Source organism: Schistocerca cancellata, chromosome 6, assembly GCF_023864275.1.
Source record: "Schistocerca cancellata isolate TAMUIC-IGC-003103 chromosome 6, iqSchCanc2.1, whole genome shotgun sequence".
Classification (NCBI taxonomy): Eukaryota; Metazoa; Arthropoda; class Insecta; order Orthoptera; family Acrididae; genus Schistocerca; species Schistocerca cancellata.
In genome coordinates this window covers 142,516,562-142,534,555 of record NC_064631.1, presented here as the reverse complement: position 1 = coordinate 142,534,555, position 17,994 = coordinate 142,516,562, and the positions used below count along the sequence as shown (strand labels likewise).

The window sequence follows — 17,994 nt, the reverse complement described above, 5'->3', positions numbered from 1 at the left end:
TTCAGCAAGATGGAGCGCCACCACATTGGCACTTATCTGTCAGTAACTACCTGAACGTCAACTACCCGAGGCGATGGATCGGCCGCCAGGCAGCCCGTGACAGAGCACTTCATCACTGGCCTCCAAGAAGCCCTGATCTTACCCCCTGCGATTTTTTCTTATGGGGGAATGTTAAGGATATGGTGTTTCGGCCACCTCTCCCAGCCACCATTGATGATTTGAAACGAGAAATAACAGCAGCTATCCAAATTGTTACGCCTGATATGCTACAGAGAGTGTGGAACGAGTTGGAGTATCGGGTTGATATTGCTCGAGTGTCTGGAGGGGGCCATATTGAACATCTCTGAACTTGTTTTCGAGTGGAAAAAAACTTTTTTAAATACTCTTTGTAATGATGTATAACAGAAGGTTATATTATGTTTCTTTCATTAAATACACATTTTTAAAGTTGTGGTATTCTTTTTGAATCACCCTGTATTTTAAAAAGTCCATAAATCTTGAAATAACAAACAGGATGAAGCACAGTAAAATCTACTACAAGATTGTCCCTTTAACAGACCGAACATACGATTTTTATACAGGCCGAAATGATAATATAAACATATGCACCAAATGTGTCGGGTTGTAGCTTCTAACTTGGGAGATTTCCAGAGTGTTTCACTGAACGGCTGGGTCGAATCATTGGACGCGCCAGTATTTCATTTGTTTATCCAGTACGCGAAAACCTGTGGAGGAGTTTGTTGTCAGTAGCCATCACGTAGATTAGTAAATGTTGAGTTTGACTGTTCAGTGTATATGTTGCTGTACATAATTTCGAGTCCACAGTACATATGGTTATGTACTTGATAACAAAAAGCTTCTATGTTTATTTTCAAGTGTCACGAACGTTATTATCCACAATTTGACAGCTGCGTGTGTGAAATTTCGAAAAGCTTGTGTTAGTTGTAAGGAATATGAAGAGAAGAAATGCCGAATGTGGCAAACTTCGTAGACCTGTCAAACGAAACAAAATAACGGAGGGTATTTATGGAAGGTGAGAGCACTGTAGTATATTTGTCATATCAACGAAGCAGCTAAAATAATTCAACAATGCGTTTCTTTTTTACTGGTTATTAAACATTCGTTGTGTGTGAAAATCGAATCTGATTTGTTTATTGTGCATACTATTGCCGTTTACACGATCTTTAGTGTTTAAATTCTGTAGGGTTATTTCGTGGATACAGATGTTAATGTTTCCCGTGTGGATACACAATTTACCAATTTATGACATGTGTTTAATCCTGTTTTTCATAATTAGAAATGCCTTGTGAGATGAATAACACTTACGTCGAGTTTACCATATAATTGTTTCTTTCAGTTTTGATAGTTAAATAGTGGTAGGAAATTGATTATAGTACTTGTGACAGAGTATTTGTAATATAGTGGTGATATCGGAGTTAACCTTTCGTAATATCTGTTTCTTTTCAGTACGTTGCTATATTTAAAGTTCCTCGTGGTATGGGGTGTAGTGCTGCTCGCTGATTTTATTTTGGAGTTCAGATTTGAATTCCTCTTGCCGTTTTGGCTACTTCTTCGAAGTGTTTACGACTCGTTCAAGTTCCAAGGCTTGGTAAGTTCCATGTTTTGTATGAAGTTGCTTTAATAGATATGGTGGATATTTAGCGAGATGTTCATGGGCAAATCATTGTAGTTTACTGTCTTGTGATTGGCGACGGGATACAATGTCAAAGGATAGTAATTTCACTGACAAAAATACCTCTTTAATGCCTGCAACTACAAGCGGACATTACCTGTATCATGTCTGTTTTTTTAATTGTGGAGAAGCTATTTTTTTTTTTTTTCAAGTATACCTATCGTACGAAGGATTTCCTGATAATAGCCTACATAAAGTAAATAATTTAATCTTTTGTAGTGTCTGATAAGGAACAAATATTGGTATCTAGTGTCTTTCATAATATTTATGTAGTACTCCATGTGATTAATGGATACTGAAGAAGGAAGGTCATTAGACAGAGTATGTTCCCAGATTGGGGGAGTATATTTGCTGTGAATTATGGTAAGTCTAAATCTCAAACCAAACACTTTTATGAGTGGGTGGGAGTTAGAAATGCTGTCCTCTGGTATATTAGGCCAGTGACTTAACATTGTGGTGCCTTGTTCCGTAGTGTAATTGAAGACCATTAGGGAATGGATAGCAAAGAAACTAAGTATTATTAAGTGGGAATCCCATCATTAAACCACATTTTATAATGTCCCCTGTAAATATTAATCTCATTTACGATAATGTAATGTCAGTACTATTAAATGTCACTGTGACATGCTGCAGTACTCCACATTCTATTTCCAGTACCTTCACTTATGATAAATTGTGTGGTGCTGCCAAAATTAAGGTTAACTACCAGTCTACTGTTAGGAAAGAAATATACTACAGTTTTTAAGGGTGCATGATGAAGGGGTTATGGATTTCATCAAATATTGTGATTGGAAATGTGCTGACGTAACACATTCTCTGGCATTCTGCCTTAATGCATTATTCCTGGCTATGTGAGGACTGTCCTTTCAGCTTGCAGCCAATTGATACATTGTGTGATATGGCTAATTGTTAACGGAATTACTGAAAGCATTCTGACGTGTTGTGAGATGACTGTGGTTAGGGTGCTGGATTCTCATTTGAGAGGCATGAGGCTCAAATCCATATCCTACCAGTCAAGTATGGATGGTTTTCTGTCAGGTGGTCTATTTTTGTAGTTGTTCCCTACTCAACACAATCAGATTTAAATTGTAGCACTTTTTGTGGGGATCTTACGGATACTCAAATATTGTGGCGGCATTTTACAAATTTTTGCCATGTTTGAAGTGCTAATTACATATATGCAGACTGAAGTAACAAATGAAAATTTGTACCAAGACCTGTATTCCAACCTGAGTTACTTGCTCACTATGCAAATGCACTAACCACCATGCCACCCTGACACAGTAGCTTTGCACAAATGCATGGACTACCCTAGCACGCCTCTTTCCACAGTCCAGATTCCCATTAATGCCTCCGCTACTGTGCCAGAGTAGCATAGTGGTTAGCGTATCTGCTTAGAGAGCAGACCACCGGGATTTGCATTCCGGTATGAATTTTCATTTGTCGTTTGTATGTATATGTAAACATAATTGTTTGAGGTCCCTGGAACCATATTGTTTGATTTAGTTATTGGATAATTGTCATAAAACTGCAAAATTTGCCGAGATAATTACACTGTTAACATTCTGGTTTTGTCATTTGGTTCACTATTTTTTCTCCAAATGCTATTCAAATTTGTCGGTAAAATTTGACGCAACAAAATTTCTCCCAAGTAGAAGTAAATGGCTAAAGTGCACTTAATGGTGTCTGCGGCTTTTGCATTGTGTGTCATTATTGGCTGTTTGGTGATGTTTGCAGACATGCTACGTTTTACGGTTTGTCTGTATTTATCATGATTTCTTGGATCAAATTGCAGTATTACGGAAACCCATGCTAAAATTATGGAATTCACTATTTGATTTATTTTAGTAGTTTGTCAGCACAAAGTTTTTCTTTGCATCTTTTTGTGATTGTTTCAGAAGTAATGTAGACTATATAATATACACACAAACACTTCTCTAGGATTAATGGAGACATCTGATCCCACCCGTCGGCTTTGACCTGTGATGAAAGGGTGTTGTGGTGTGTGATGTTACGACAGCGTGGAGTTTAGTTTATGAGTTGGTTGTGTTGTAGATGTTGTCTTGGTGCAGTTGGTGGTGTCCTCTGGTGATGTGGCCATGGTCCGAGTGTTATGTGGTGTATTGGGATCATTTGAGTATTGTTGGTTGTAATGTGAAGTAATTTGCATTGACTGTGATTGAAGAACGGAAATTGGTTTAAGTGAGTTGTCAATTAATTTGTCTTTTGTTTATGTAAGCCAGCCACTGTGGCCAAGCGGTTCTGGGTGCTTCAGTCCGGAAACGCACTGCTGCTACGGTTGCAAGTTCGAATCCTGCCTCAGGCATGGATGTGTGTGGTGTCCTTAGGTTAGTTAGGTTTAAGTAGTACTAAGTCTAGGGGACTGATGACCTCAGATGTTAAGTCCCATAGTGCTTAGACACATTTGAACAATTTGTTTATGTGATTTCGGTGTCGATTGGTGTTACTCATTTGCTGTTTGTTGTGCGGTAAGGTGTTCAATTTATTTATTTATTTATTTATTTATTTTTGCTTCTTTTGTTAGGTATGGATATGACAGGGTAATTTAACAGTTTGTGGTTGCATGCTGAGATGGGGGAAGACATGATCCCTCATAAAAATTTTGCAAATGTTTGGACTGCTGGCTGAAGTAGTCAAGTGCAGTCTCTATAAAGAGAATATGCGATTGGCGAGAGTTCCAGCATCTCAGACCAGGGACTATTACATATGGCAGTACCAAAGGGATAAACTATGGAACTCCATTAGACACGGCACCTGGTTCGAGACATCTAGGCTGGCCTTTTTTTTTTTTTTTTTTTTTTTTTTTTTTTTTTTTTTTTTCTGTTATTTCAGGTGTGTGTGTGTGTGTGGGGGGGTGGGGTTAATTGAAGAGTATATAGAGGGGAGTAGTACGGTGCTGTCAGATGCTTTTTCTTCGTATAGGGGGTGGAAGAAGAGGGGTTATGATCATTTAGTTGTAAATCTTAGTTTAGGGTTCAAGAATTATGAAACTGGGCCGTGTACTAATACAATAGAGGGATTTTTTTGGGGGGGGGGGGTGGTTAAATCAGTCACAGGGAGGGGGAAGAGGTGCTCTTCTAACCTGCAATCTCAGAAAAATATTGCTGGTGGAAGAGCGTCCCTGGGGAATATTGCATTTATTTTTTATTTTTGGAGGACTGGTAGTAAAATGTATAGGACAAGGGTTTTGTATGTGGAAGGCGGAGTGGGTTGTTGGTAATGATTATGGATTTAGGTGGGTTGGGTGGGGGGATTGTTTTATTTTGTGGAGGATCTCTTTTGTTCCAGCCTGTTTTTGTGTTGTAGTGTGTGATTGAGTTTCGTTTATTTTCTGGGTTTTATTTGTTAGCATATCTTTGTTTTGTGTGGTGGGTGAAGTTTGTGGGACGGGGGGCTGATAGGTTGTGGGTGGGTTGGTTTTTCTTTTTTCTTTTAATTTGTGTGTGTGCGAGCGGTTGCACTCGCGCGAGGGGGCGGGGGGTGGAGCTGTGTTAGAGGCTGTGGCTGTGTTAGAGGCTGTGGCTGTGTTAGAGGCTGTGGCTGTGTTAGAGGCTGTGGCTGTGTTAGAGGCTGTGGCTGTGTTAGAGGCTGTGGCTGTGTTAGAGGCAGTGGCTGTGTTTGAGGCTGTGGCTGTGTTTGAGGCTGTGGCTGTGTTTGAGGCTGTGGCTGTGTTTGAGGCTGTGGCTGTGTTTGAGGCTGTGGCTGTGTTTGATTGGGGTTGCTGACCTAATGTGTAGGGCCCGAATTTTTCGTGGTAAGTAGGCATTTTCTTGAGTTTTTTGTTTGTGAGTTGTGATGTTTTTTGGGGTTTTTCATGTGTTGTTGGTACGGTCTTATTTATTGCAGGTGTAGGTGTTTGATGTTTTGGTATTGTCACTTGTGATTGTTTTATGTGACTTACTGGATTTATCAAAATTCTTGACCCCAGTTTCGGTATATCTAAATCAGAAGTAAAATACACTAAAATCAAATCTTGCAGTGGAGATACATGAAACAATTGTGCCAAAGGCGTTGTCAGTAGTTAAAACAATTGTTTTATGTATCTCCACTGCAGGATGTGATTTTAGTGTATTTTACTTCTGATGAAGGTATATTTAGGTATACTGAAACCGTGGTCAAGATTTTTAATAAATCTTTATCCTGCAACGGTTTGGCTGTTATCATTTACCTTGAAGAATTTCAACAGTTGCTGTTTCAGCCATGTTTAAAATCTTGACTTGAGGGAAGTATCCCATTCCAATTTTTGTAGTTGTAGATGGGTTTTGGTATCATGAGCTGTTGTTGACCTGTATAGGTCAAGGGAATTGTCAGAGTCCAATGTGTCATTGTAGCTCTTGTGTGTTTTGATATCGTCAGTTGTAGTTGACCTATATAGGTCAAGGGAAGTGTTCAATTCCATTGTATGTCATCGTAGGTGTGTTTTGGTATTGTCAGTTGTAATTGACCTATATAGGTCAAGGGAAGTGTCAGATTCCTATTTTTGTTGTTGGTTTTGTGGTATCAATAGTTGCGGTCTGACTATAATTTTTGGGTGTTATTGGTTTTTATTTTGCGGTATCAACAATTGCGGTGGAGCTATGTAGGTGAAGGGAAGTGACTGATTCTGGTGAATATTGTGAGTGTAGCGGAATGTGGGAATTTTGTGTTGTTTTTCTGTCATCATTTTGTGTGGTTTGGGATCATGGTGTGTGGTTTTTTATGTTTATACTTAGTTCGTCCCCACCCAAAAACCCCCAATTTCTGGTACTGATCCCGTTAGTTTGATTATATTTTTGGAGGGAGATGTGTTTGTTGTTTTTTTATGTATTTTCGAGTTTGTTGTTGTGTTTATGTGATGACGTCATAGGCACCATATTGGAGATGTTGAGAATGGTTGTTTCCACTATGTTGGTGACGTCATGGGTCAAAGCAGATGGGTGTAATCTGACTCTCTTGTAATCCCCTCCCTGCTACAGGGATGCCTTGCTAAATTCACTAATATGGGTGCTTAAACTTATAGTTGTCTTGTGATTTCACATACTGATATTCATGATTTAACATCACTGTCAAGAATAAAACAACAATGATTTATATATTAATTCTCATGCTTTGTTAATCTCTTTCAGGCATAGGTAAACAAATGTAAAGATTCATATAATCATTCCTGTGAAGTCACAAAACACTGCCAGATTCCCCCCCAGGGGGTCCACAACTCTTTTGTGGATACGTGTGTAGCGAGCACGGGACCCCGAGCTAATGTGGCCTTCCTTCCTTTCCGGGCTGCATACCTTCCCTTTCCGCATCCTTCCCCATCCCTATCTTCGCCCCTCCTCCCCTCACCTCTGGCTCTTTCCTTCCCTTTCTCCCCATCTGGGAGTATGGTTTGTGCCTACGTCCGGAGACGGATGCTCGTAAATGTACTGCATTCTTCGCCTCCTTGCTTTTATGTCTTCTTCCTTCCTTTGTCCTTCTCTTTTCCTTACCTCTTCTCTTTCCCTTTTCTCCGCTGCGGCGTTTGAGACCTCTCTTCTTTCCTTTCCCTTGATCTTTCTTCCTCCCTGTGCGTGTCTGAAGGCCGACCCACGCCTTTTGTACGTAGCCGGTGACGGGGTAACACGTAATTCCCCGCCCCGGGTAGACAGGTAGGACAAGTACGTACCCCCTGGTAACGGCCAGGCCCAGGGAGGGGTGATTACCCGAGCTGATACCTTCCGAAAGTGCCGATTGATCCCTCCGTCCGTTTGTCGGGAGGTGTGACCTGAGGTGTGAACAATCACCTAAGGCGGGAGTGCCCTCAGAGAGGGCCCCCACAAGGGAGGAGCGCGCCATCGGAGACGCCGGTAATCATGGGGGATTCTTCCGCAATGGTTTCCTCACCTTCCACTATGTCTGCTCACAAACGTAAGTATACTGAGTCTCAGCCACAGACGATTCTTCCATCGTTGCCACAGTTCCTTGTTGTTTCTCGGTCTGACGAAGGTCACGACTTCTCCACGGTCAACCCTTTCATTATTCAGAAAGGTGTCGACGCAATTGCAGGTCCTGTAAAGTCTTGTTCCAGATTACGGAATGGCACCCTGTTGTTAGAAACACACAGTGCCCTCCAGGCACAAAAATTGCTGCGTACTTCTCTCCTCCACACCTTCCCTGTCCGGGTGGAACCGCACCGTACCTTAAATTCCTCGCATGGAGTCGTTTATACACGCTCCCTCGATGGATTGTCTGATGAAGAAATTCAGCACTATCTGTCTGACCAGGGCGTAACGGCAGTTCATAGAGTTATGAAACGGGTTGACACGAACATCATTCCAACCCGCACTGTCTTCTTGACATTTGACAAAGTTCAACTCCCATCGAAAATCAAAGTAGGCTGTGAGATAATTTCCGTTCGCCCTTACGTCCCAAACCCTACGCGTTGCTATCGATGTCAGCGGTTCAATCACACCAGCCAGTCCTGTTCCAATCCGCCCAAATGTGTTACGTGTGGCAAGGATGCCCATGAGGGTGCTTGTCCACCTCCATCCCCTCGCTGCATCAACTGTATGGGTGACCACCCTGCTTCCTCTCGAGATTGCCCCGTTTTTAAGGACGAAAAGCTCATCCAGGAAATAAGAGTGAAGGAAAAGGTGTCGACCTTTGCTGCTCGAAAATTATTCGCCAGTCGCAAGCCCACCGTGCCTCAGACAGGAAAATACAGCACTGTCCTTGCTTCTCCTCGGCCAACGAAGGAGGCGGCCACGCAGACTTGCGACCTCACCTTTAGTGCCACGGTTGTCAGATCGGCCAGCGCAAAGATCGCTCGTTCAACCTCACCACTTTCGCCTGCCAACTCTATGGCTCACCCTTCGTCGGGTTCTGCTAAATCTCGAGCCCAAAAGTCAGACGCCAAGTCTTCGAAAAAAGAGCGTACTTGTGAAGAGTTTTTACGTACCGCAACTTCACAACCATCGGTTCCTCCTTCATCTAAACATCATTCTTCCAAGAAGGCTACAAAGAAACCCAGTTCCTCTCCTTCTCCGCCAAGGCGTGTCCCATCTACAGCACCACCTGGCGGAAATCGCCCTCGGCCGTCTTTTGTGTCGCCGAGGCGCACTGCTGGTGGCCGGTCAACCGGCCGATCGCTGGTGGCAGGAGCTGCTCCTGACCAACCTATGGATCAGGATCTTCTGCCTTCGGCTGACTGCCATTCCATGCTGTCGGTCGCTAGCTCCGAGCAGTCTTTGAGTTGACAGCAACTTTGGTCACATTCCTCCATTTTCTGTTCACCCCATGTCCATTATCCACTGGAATCTCCGCGGCATTCGAGCCAATAGGGATGAATTGTCGATCCTCTTACGATCCTACTCGCCGGTCATCTTCTGTCTTCAGGAAACAAAGCTGCGTCCCCATGACCGCTTTGTTCTCCCTCATTTTCAGTCCATCCGATATGACCTCCCCTCTGTTGGAGGCTCTCCAGCCCATGGAGGACTCATGATTCTTCTCCATGATACTCTCCATTATCACCCAATCCCCTTAAACACTTCCTTCCAAGCTGTCGCCGTCCGTCTTTCCCTTTCCGGATACACGTTCTCTCTTTGTACTGTATACATTCCATCGTCCACACCAATGGCACGAGCTGATCTCCTTCATCTTCTTGGTCAGCTTCCACCCCCCTATTTGCTGGTTGGGGACTTCAATGCCCACCACCCGCTTTGGGGATCTCCACATCCTTGTCCACGTGGCTCCATATTGCTAGACGTCTTCCACCAAGCAGATCTAGTTTGCCTCAACACTGGGGTCCCCACATTTTTGTCTGCCTCCACGACAACTTTATCTCATTTGGACCTTGCGGTCGGTGCTGTTCCGCTAGCTCGGCGCTTCGAATGGTTCGCCCTTGATGATACACACTCGAGTGACCACTTTCCATGTGTCCTCAGACTGCAGCCTCAACTGCCATATATGCGCCCGCGATGCTGGAAGTTTGCCCAAGCCGATTGGACACTTTTTTCGTCTCTAGCGACATTCGATGACCGTCGCTTTCCCATCGTCGACGATGAGGTCACACATATTACCGACGTTAACAGCTGCGGAACGTTCAATACCACGCACCTCCGAATTGCCCCGGCGCCCCCCAGTTCCTTGGTGGAACGAGGCATGCCGTGACGCAATACGTGAGCGGCGACGTGCTCTTCGCATTTTCCGTCACCATCCTACTTTGGCCAACTGTATCCGCTATAAGCAGCTCCGTGCGCGATGCCGTCGCGTTATCCGCGATAGCAAGAAGGCAAGCTGGAAATTCTTTATTAGCTCATTTAACACTTTCACTCCCTCCTCGGAAGTTTGGAGTCGGCTTCGACGGTTCTCAGGCGCGCCTAGTTTCTCCCCCGTCTCTGGGCTCACTGTCGCGCATGATACCTTAGTGGACCCCGTCGCAATTTCTAACTCGTTGGGTCAGCACTTTGCTGAGATTTCGAGCTCTTCAAATTACCCGCCAGCGTTTCTCCCGAAGAAACGTGCAGCGGAAGTGCGACCTCTTGCTTTCTCCTCTCAAAATCACGAAAGCTACAATACTGTTTTCTCCATGCGGGAACTCCAACATGCCCTCTCTTCTTCTCGCTCCTCCGCCCCAGGACCGGATGGTATCCATGTCCAAATGTTGCTGCATTTATCAACCCATAGTCTGCGCTACCTCCTTCGCCTTTATAATCGAATTTGGACCGACAGTACCTTTCCCAGACGGTGGCGGGAAGCTGTTGTCGTTCCCGTTCCGAAACCTGGAAAGGACAAACATCTCCCCTCTAGCTATCGCCCCATTTCTCTCACGAGTAATGTCTGTAAGGTTTTGGAGCGTATGGTGAATTACCGTTTAGCTTGGTGGCTGGAATCCCGCAGTCTTTTAACACCAGCCCAATGCGGATTTCGGAAGCATCGTTCTGCAGTTGACCATCTTGTTGCTCTCTCCACTTATATCATGAACAATTTTCTCCGGAAACGCCAAACGGTAGCAATATTTTTCGATCTGGAGAGAGCATACGATACCTGTTGGAGGACAGGCATCCTCCGCACACTGTTCTCTTGGGGCTTTCGAGGCCGGCTGCCCCTTTTTCTTCGCGAATTTATGGCAGAGTGCACTTTTAGGGTGCGGGTGAACACTACTCTCTCCCGTACTTTCTCCCAAGAAAACGGGGTACCCCAGGGTTCCGTGCTGAGTGTTGTACTGTTTGCCATCGCCATAAATCCAATTATGGATTGTCTCCTTCCTGATGTCTCGGGCTCCCTTTTTGTGGACGATTTTGCGATCTACTACAGCTCTCAACGGACCAGCCTTCTTGAACGACGTCTTCAAGGATGTCTCGATCGCCTCCACTCGTGGAGCATCGAAACCGGCTTCCGTTTCTCACCCAGTAAGACCGTTTGTGTCAATTTTTGGCAACGTAAGGAGTTTCTTCCGCCCTCCTTACATCTAGGTCCTGTCAACCTTCCGTTTTCAGACGTCGCTAAATTCTTGGGTCTTATGTTTGACAGAAAACTGTGCTGGTCCTCCCACGTTTCCTATCTTTCGGCTCGCTGTCTGCGATCGCTTAACACCCTCCGTGTCCTGAATGGTACCTCCTGGGGAGCGGACCGAATGGTCCTTCTCCGCCTCTATCGTGCCTTAGTACGCTCGAAATTGGATTATGGAAGCATAGTCTACTCCTCTGCTCGGCCATCTATTCTTCGGCGTCTCGACTCTATCCACCACCGTGGATTACGTTTAGTGTCTGGAGCTTTTTACACTAGCCCTGTGGAAAGCCTTTATGCTGAGACTGCTGAACCTCCGCTGTCCAATCGGCGAGCAGTCCTCCTAAGTCGTTATGCTAGCCATCTGTCTTCCATGCCTGCTAATCCAGCCCATGACCTTTTTTTCGACGCCTCCTTTGATGTAGGGTATGCAGGCCGCTCCTCCTCCCTACTACCCCCGGGAGTCCGCTTCCGTCAACTGCTCCATTCTCTTTCCTTCCGCTTTCCTAAAACCTTCTTGACAACTTGGGGTACAGCACCGCCATGGCTCCGTCCCCGGATCTGCCTGCTCCGTGACCTTTGTCAATTTCCCAAGGATGGTACCCCTTCACTTGTTTATCGTCGGGCATTTGCTGCTCTATGTGCACAAATGACGGACGCCACATTTATTTACACCGATGGCTCGAAAAGATCTTTAGGTGTAGGGAGTGCCTATATTGTTGGCGACACCCCAAATCGCTTTCGGCTTCCCGACCAGTGTTCGGTTTATACTGCGGAGCTTTACGCTGTTCTCCAGGCTGTCCACTACATCCGCCGCCATCAAGGGATACAGTATTTTATCTGCTCAGATTCTCTCAGCTCTCTCCTCAGTCTCCAAGCTCTTTACCCTGTGCACCCTCTGGTCCACCGGATTCAGGACTGTCTGCGCTTGCTCCACCTGGGGGGCGTCTCGGTGGCGTTCCTCTGGCTCCCGGGACACGCTGGTATCTGTGGGAATGAGGCGGCCGATGTGGCGGCCAAGGCTGCAGTCTCTCTTCCTCGGCCAGCTATTCAGTCGCTTCCCTTCACCGATCTACGGAGCGGTTTATGTCGCAAAGTTGCTCATTTATGGCATGCGCATTGGTCGGCACTTCCCCGTAATAAATTGCGGGAAGTGAAAGCCCTTCCTTGCGCTTGGACCTCTTCCTCCCAAACGCGTCGTCGGGAGGAGGTAATTTTAGCTAGACTCCGGATAGGGCACTGTCTTTTTAGCCATCGACATCTTTTAAGCGGCGATCCTCCCCCACTCTGTCCCCACTGCTTTCAGCTGTGGACTGTAAGACACCTTTTAATTGAATGCCCCTATTTTAATCCGTCACGCTCCCGTCTACAGCTATCGCCTGATCTATCGTCGATTTTAGCAGATGACACGCGCTCAGCCGACCGCGTTCTCCAGTTTATTAGTGACAGCGAAATGACGTCAGTCATTTGAAGCTTTTTTTGGGGACAACCACCCCCTTTCTGTAGTGGATTTTTAAGCATTCCTTTTATTTTTAGTTTCTCCAATTTTATGACTTTGTTCCCATTGCTGCTGGTTTTCAATTTCGGTTTTTTACTGTCTTAAGTCACGGGCTGGGCGCTAATGACCATAGAAGTTTTGAGTTTTGCGCCCTAAAACCACAAAAAAAAAACAACTGCCAGATTATTTTTTTATTAGATGTCTATCTCGTGTCTTCACAGTTAGGCCTGCGTCACAAGTTTTTGAACGCATCATTAGCAACTGCAATTACAGCTCCCAAGCGACTAGCGACGTACTAATTGCTCTGCTCTGTGTTTGCAGATCATTACATTTTTATCTTGTACGAAGCATATTTTTTCTTCTTTGAAAATTCGTTTCACTCTGATTACCGATTGATCTTATTTCACACTCTGCTAACATTTCGCTTTAAAATAACACTTGTATTTTATATTTTGAAAAATGTAACCCTGAGATGTAATTTTTAAATTTCCAGCACCCTGTGTTGTATTTCTTATCAAATGTTAAAGGTCTAAACTTTTCCCCTCAAACATTATAATTAGGCTACAAATCATGAGTTTTAGTGTCAGTTAAAAAAAAAAAATCTGAAGGAGGGTCCCTCCCCATTTCTCTTGCCCCTATTACCAGTAGCTTATTTCCAAACCTGGCATCTCTGGATATTGGCTGTAACCAGTTGTGTTTTAATATACAGTAGCATATGAGAATTGCCAAATCTAATGATTTCTTTTGACAGAGGGTACAATTTGATTACATTTGGTTTTTGGTATGTAGAGCATCAGAATAACTTTTACCGATTTTGTTGTTATGATTTTTTAAGGTTACTTACTTATTTTAGTACTAATTTAGTGGTTGGAGAAACAAAGATGTGCTGACAGAATGACCAGTAAGGTTGCCTGAGCCCTAGTTTAATTTGGGATATGGCAGTTTCGTTGAGAGTTGGCAAAGGTAGTGAATGTGAAATCAAAAAACATGCTTGTTGTGACAGATTGATCTGTAGTTAAGCCCATTTCAAAAAATTACCCTGATACAACCATGTAGTCACCATATTGCTTACAATGTTGTAGCCGACAACTAGTATTGAATATTCCTTTTTATATCATTAAGTGCACTGTTACCAAAGTATCTTGATCTCTTTATTGATTTATTTTACAGACTTCTACTTTTGTGACCTTATTGTCTAGTAACTTGTTCATAAAACCTGTAAGTTTTATCACTTCTGGGTTCATAGTTTTTGAGGTAGACCAAGTGAAGTTGCTCAAAAGAAAATTTGATGCAAAAAAAGTTTTTTAACGTAACTCTTGTATCTCGGGGGACACACCTGATATGCACTTGCTTTAACTATTGTTTGAAAAGCATCATTTTCGCTACAAAATATCAAATTTTCATGAATGCTCTTCTCTTTGAAGGTCTACAATTAATTTTTCGTACAAATCAATAGGCTTCAGGGTATCACTTATGCATCCCCTTGCATTTTGTATTTTATGTACTATACATGGGTCAAAATACTTGTGAAGTACTTGTCCAGAATCTAATATAAGATTTCAAACAATGGAAAATCCAGGATGGAATGTAACAATAAGAGAGAAGGAAAGCTGCTACTCACCATATAGCAGAGATGCTGACCCGCGATAGGCACGATAAAAAGATTCACACACAGAATCTTTTTATTGTGCCTATCGCGGCTCATCATCTCCGCTATATGGTGAGTAGCAACTTTCCTTCTCTCTTATTGTTGTAATATAAGATTTCTGAATTTTGCAGTTCTAATTTTTTGTGACTAGAAGTTTGTTAAATATGGTACAAATGTAAACTTTAGGCTGTACTACAGATGAAACTGTTGCCACAGTCTTTATCTGGTTTCCACATTTGTTAATTTTGGCAGCTCGCAACTGAGCTGCGACTGTCAGCCTAACCTAGGCCTTGGACTGTGCTATGGATCTGTCAGCCATCACAGTTGGCTTTTAATTAGTACTTAATATCACACTCTAGCTGTCTAGAGCATCAGAAAACCTAGGTTTTTTAAATTAGTTATCAGTTACAGCGTAACTAAGAGCTTGTGTTGCTCTTTGGTTTTTGCCAGTTAGTAAAAAGCAGGGCGTCCCCATCAGCAAGGGGCTGCACCAAATAGCTAGGAAAGTCCCACAATAGGTTGTGGCTTTTCCCATATTCCCAAGCCAGCTGATTGCTAGTGAATTGCTCAGTAAAGTTTCCCAAGTGACGTGTTGGTTTGTTAAGTTCATTGTGAAGCCTTTTAAGAATTTAACAGTTTTTCCCAAGCCTCATGTGTGGATATCTTTATTTGGTTTGCAAGCCAAAATACTGGCATTTAAAGCATTAGAGCTACAGTAATTTAAATTCATCATCAACTTTCGGAAAGGCTGGTTTTGGAAAATTGTATTGCCAACTTATTGTTGGTGTAGAGGCAGTGGTAGATTTGTGATGATGACTACAAAAGTCAACTCGGGGAGCTTTGTTCTTTCGTGAGTTTGTGCGTGGTGCACACAGGGCCCCGAGCTGTTGCTGCCCACTCTTCCGTCCCTGGCTGCATTTCCTACCCCGTGTTCATCCCTCTTTGTCCATTCTCATTCCCCTTTTTGGTGTACTTGCTTATGTCGATCTGGCTAATCACCTAGTTTCTTGTTTCCTTCTGTTTATTGTCACCCTCGCTTTTTCCTTTTCGTTCTTCCATTTTGGCATTGTTGACCCCACTTTGGGGTTGGACCTCCACTCCTAAATTTTCTCCCATAGTGTGAGCCATTTGGGGAAGAACTCCCTTCTGATACTCCGTTCATCATAAGAATAAACCTGATTTCAACAAAAAGACACAATGATTGCTTAGCAGCTGTAGCTCTTGTACACTGGTGTTGTTCCACTCTTGGAAGTAGGTCCACCTTATGTTTTAGATATTTTATTACTGTGTTACTGTAAGTGAAACTTTAAGACATTCTGATGTATTAACAGCCATCAATGGTATTTCTTAATCATACTTTAGCCATGTCATTTTTATTTTAAAAAATTGTGTACAGTCACAGTCTCTGTAAGCGCTACTTGTGCGCTAATTGTCTCACTGTTCATATGTACTGTGAAAATTGTTGACACTGCTTCCTGATTTGTAATGAAACACATGCATGGGAACCATTAATGGCTAGAAACAAGTTGTTCTTAGTGTTTTTCACAACATTACAGGGAAAAATGATCTTTGGTGTTTGTTGAGAAACATGATCAGATAATTGAGTGGGCCAGTGGTTGTTGTGATCAACAAATTTTTTTCCCCATTTGAATACCTAAATCTTTTAAATTTGAAATTTAACAGTATATGGTAATTAACTCATACTTAACCATAATTTTCTCAAGAAAAATGAAAGTATTCCGGTTTCTAATTACATATCACAAACAGAATTCTGGCTTTCATTGAAGTGCACATTCTTCATTATCGATATATTGCAAACAATTGTTACAGATTTTTAAGTTAAGAAAACATTACACAATTAAATTTTTTGGAGAAATATGAAAAATCAAAAAGCCTTTGTTTGAATATGTCCACTGCTTTATAGGACAGATGTGGTCCTGCACGAGCCAGAGTGGTAAGCATCGTAGAAACATGGTGTCGAACACACTGTACAAATACTGCATTTTTACAGTTGTCACTGCACACTGTTATGTGTGCCCAATAGAATTGATCTGGAGCCAAATTAAGGGATTTGTCGCGCAAAATAACAAGACATTCAAGCTGCCAAACATACTGGAAATAATGCACGAAGCTTTGTGACATGTCACTGCTGAACAAAGGTGAAATGCAGAACAGCACATCATAAGGAGGAGGAGGACATGTGAACTTTTTCATGGATTGGGATTCTGTTGTTGATCGCCTCGTTATCAGCGTAGTAATATTGAAATGTACCACTTTCCTTGGAGTCCAATGTGGAAGGAGTTCAGAGATTACCAGACAACTGACTGTAATACCTTAAGTGGCTTCAACGTTTAACTACATAGTGAAATCCCAGCAGTGTGCTTTTACACCACACATAGTTCATGCAGAAAAAATACGTTTGTTAAATAATTTTTTCATAATGTGGGGCCACAGTCATAATATATTTCTTTAAAGTCAATACTGCCGTTAGACTGTTGTTAATTTACAATCTTACATTTACACTTACACAATCATGATTTCGGCTTCAAAGTGCCATTATCAAGTGTTTTGTGTTACAAATTGCCTAAGATGGCATAGTGTCATATTAAAATACACTATACACCTTTTTTAAAGTCAGGAATTTTCATCACTCGTGTTTTGAGTTATAGTATTATGTTATCTAAGATCGAGAGCATGTTTCCCCTCCAGGTCAAAAATTAAATGACATTTAAGACTATATTGTTCTCTGCTCATCTTTACTACAACTCTTCACATCATTGCAGTTTAGTTGGACCAGGTGGCTGGCCAGTGCTTTCCAAGTTAAATGCACCGGTAAGACTGTTCCGTGTTATTGCCGAGTTGATGTACGCCTAACACACAGCATAAAACATATCCTCATTATCGTACTTGATTGTACTCAAGACAGATTGGCTTCTGCTCCACGTGAAACGAAATCCAATGAGGTTCCAGCAAACGTGGAAGAATACATAGTGTAATGTTTACGTCAGGTTTATTCTTATGATGAATGGAGTATAACATATTTGGTGTGGATTTCTTCCCCACACTTCCCATCCTTCCCTGTCATAGTCACCCTATCCTGCCCCACTAGGTAACCAGCACTTGTAGCCAGTCCGTATGGTAGGGTTGTTATGTACCCACCTGGCTGAGCCCCCTGTCAACACAGGGATCACACTTCCGATGCCTGAGCTATCACCTCTCCATGTATGCCCACGAGTGGTTGCTTGTCAATGTGGAGCATTGTAACTCCTGGCAAGGGGCGGATGCTTTGCGTATCAGATGTATCAAGCTCAAAAAAGTTGGCCATTCTTCTATGGCCATCTTTTTGGTTAGTAAGGGATCATTTAATGCTGCTTTGTGTGACCTAGTGGCTTTCCATTTCCAGACTACACCTGGGTGTTGGCAACGCTCGCCAGCTTGGAGTGAAACACTTTCCCTGCTACCTGGTCTGCACTAAGACTGACAGGGACACTTTCACTGCCACCAAGCCATTATGTTTTGTGGTATGTATTGAAGACAAAGTTTGGCGAAGTGGAGTCTCTCAGTAAGATGCGGTTGGGTTCACTGTTGATCAAAACTACTTCTGCTGCCCAGTCTGCAGCTCTTTGTGCTTGTGACCATCTTGGTGACATATCGGTGTCCATTACTCTCCATCAG

The 17,994-nt window shown here is 43.1% G+C and overlaps 1 protein-coding gene across 1 annotated transcript in view; it reads left to right on the top strand.

Annotated features, from left to right (window-relative positions):
• The first annotated feature begins 696 nt into the window (after positions 1-696).
• LOC126190621 (macoilin) overlaps positions 697-17,994 on the top strand; it is a 178,980-nt gene continuing 161,682 nt past the window's right edge. The window contains exons 1-2 of the mRNA XM_049931034.1: positions 697-1,033; positions 1,468-1,609. Coding sequence (XP_049786991.1) covers positions 954-1,033; positions 1,468-1,609 — 222 coding nt within the window. The 5' untranslated portion in view covers positions 697-953. The remainder of the gene's footprint in view (positions 1,034-1,467; positions 1,610-17,994) is intronic.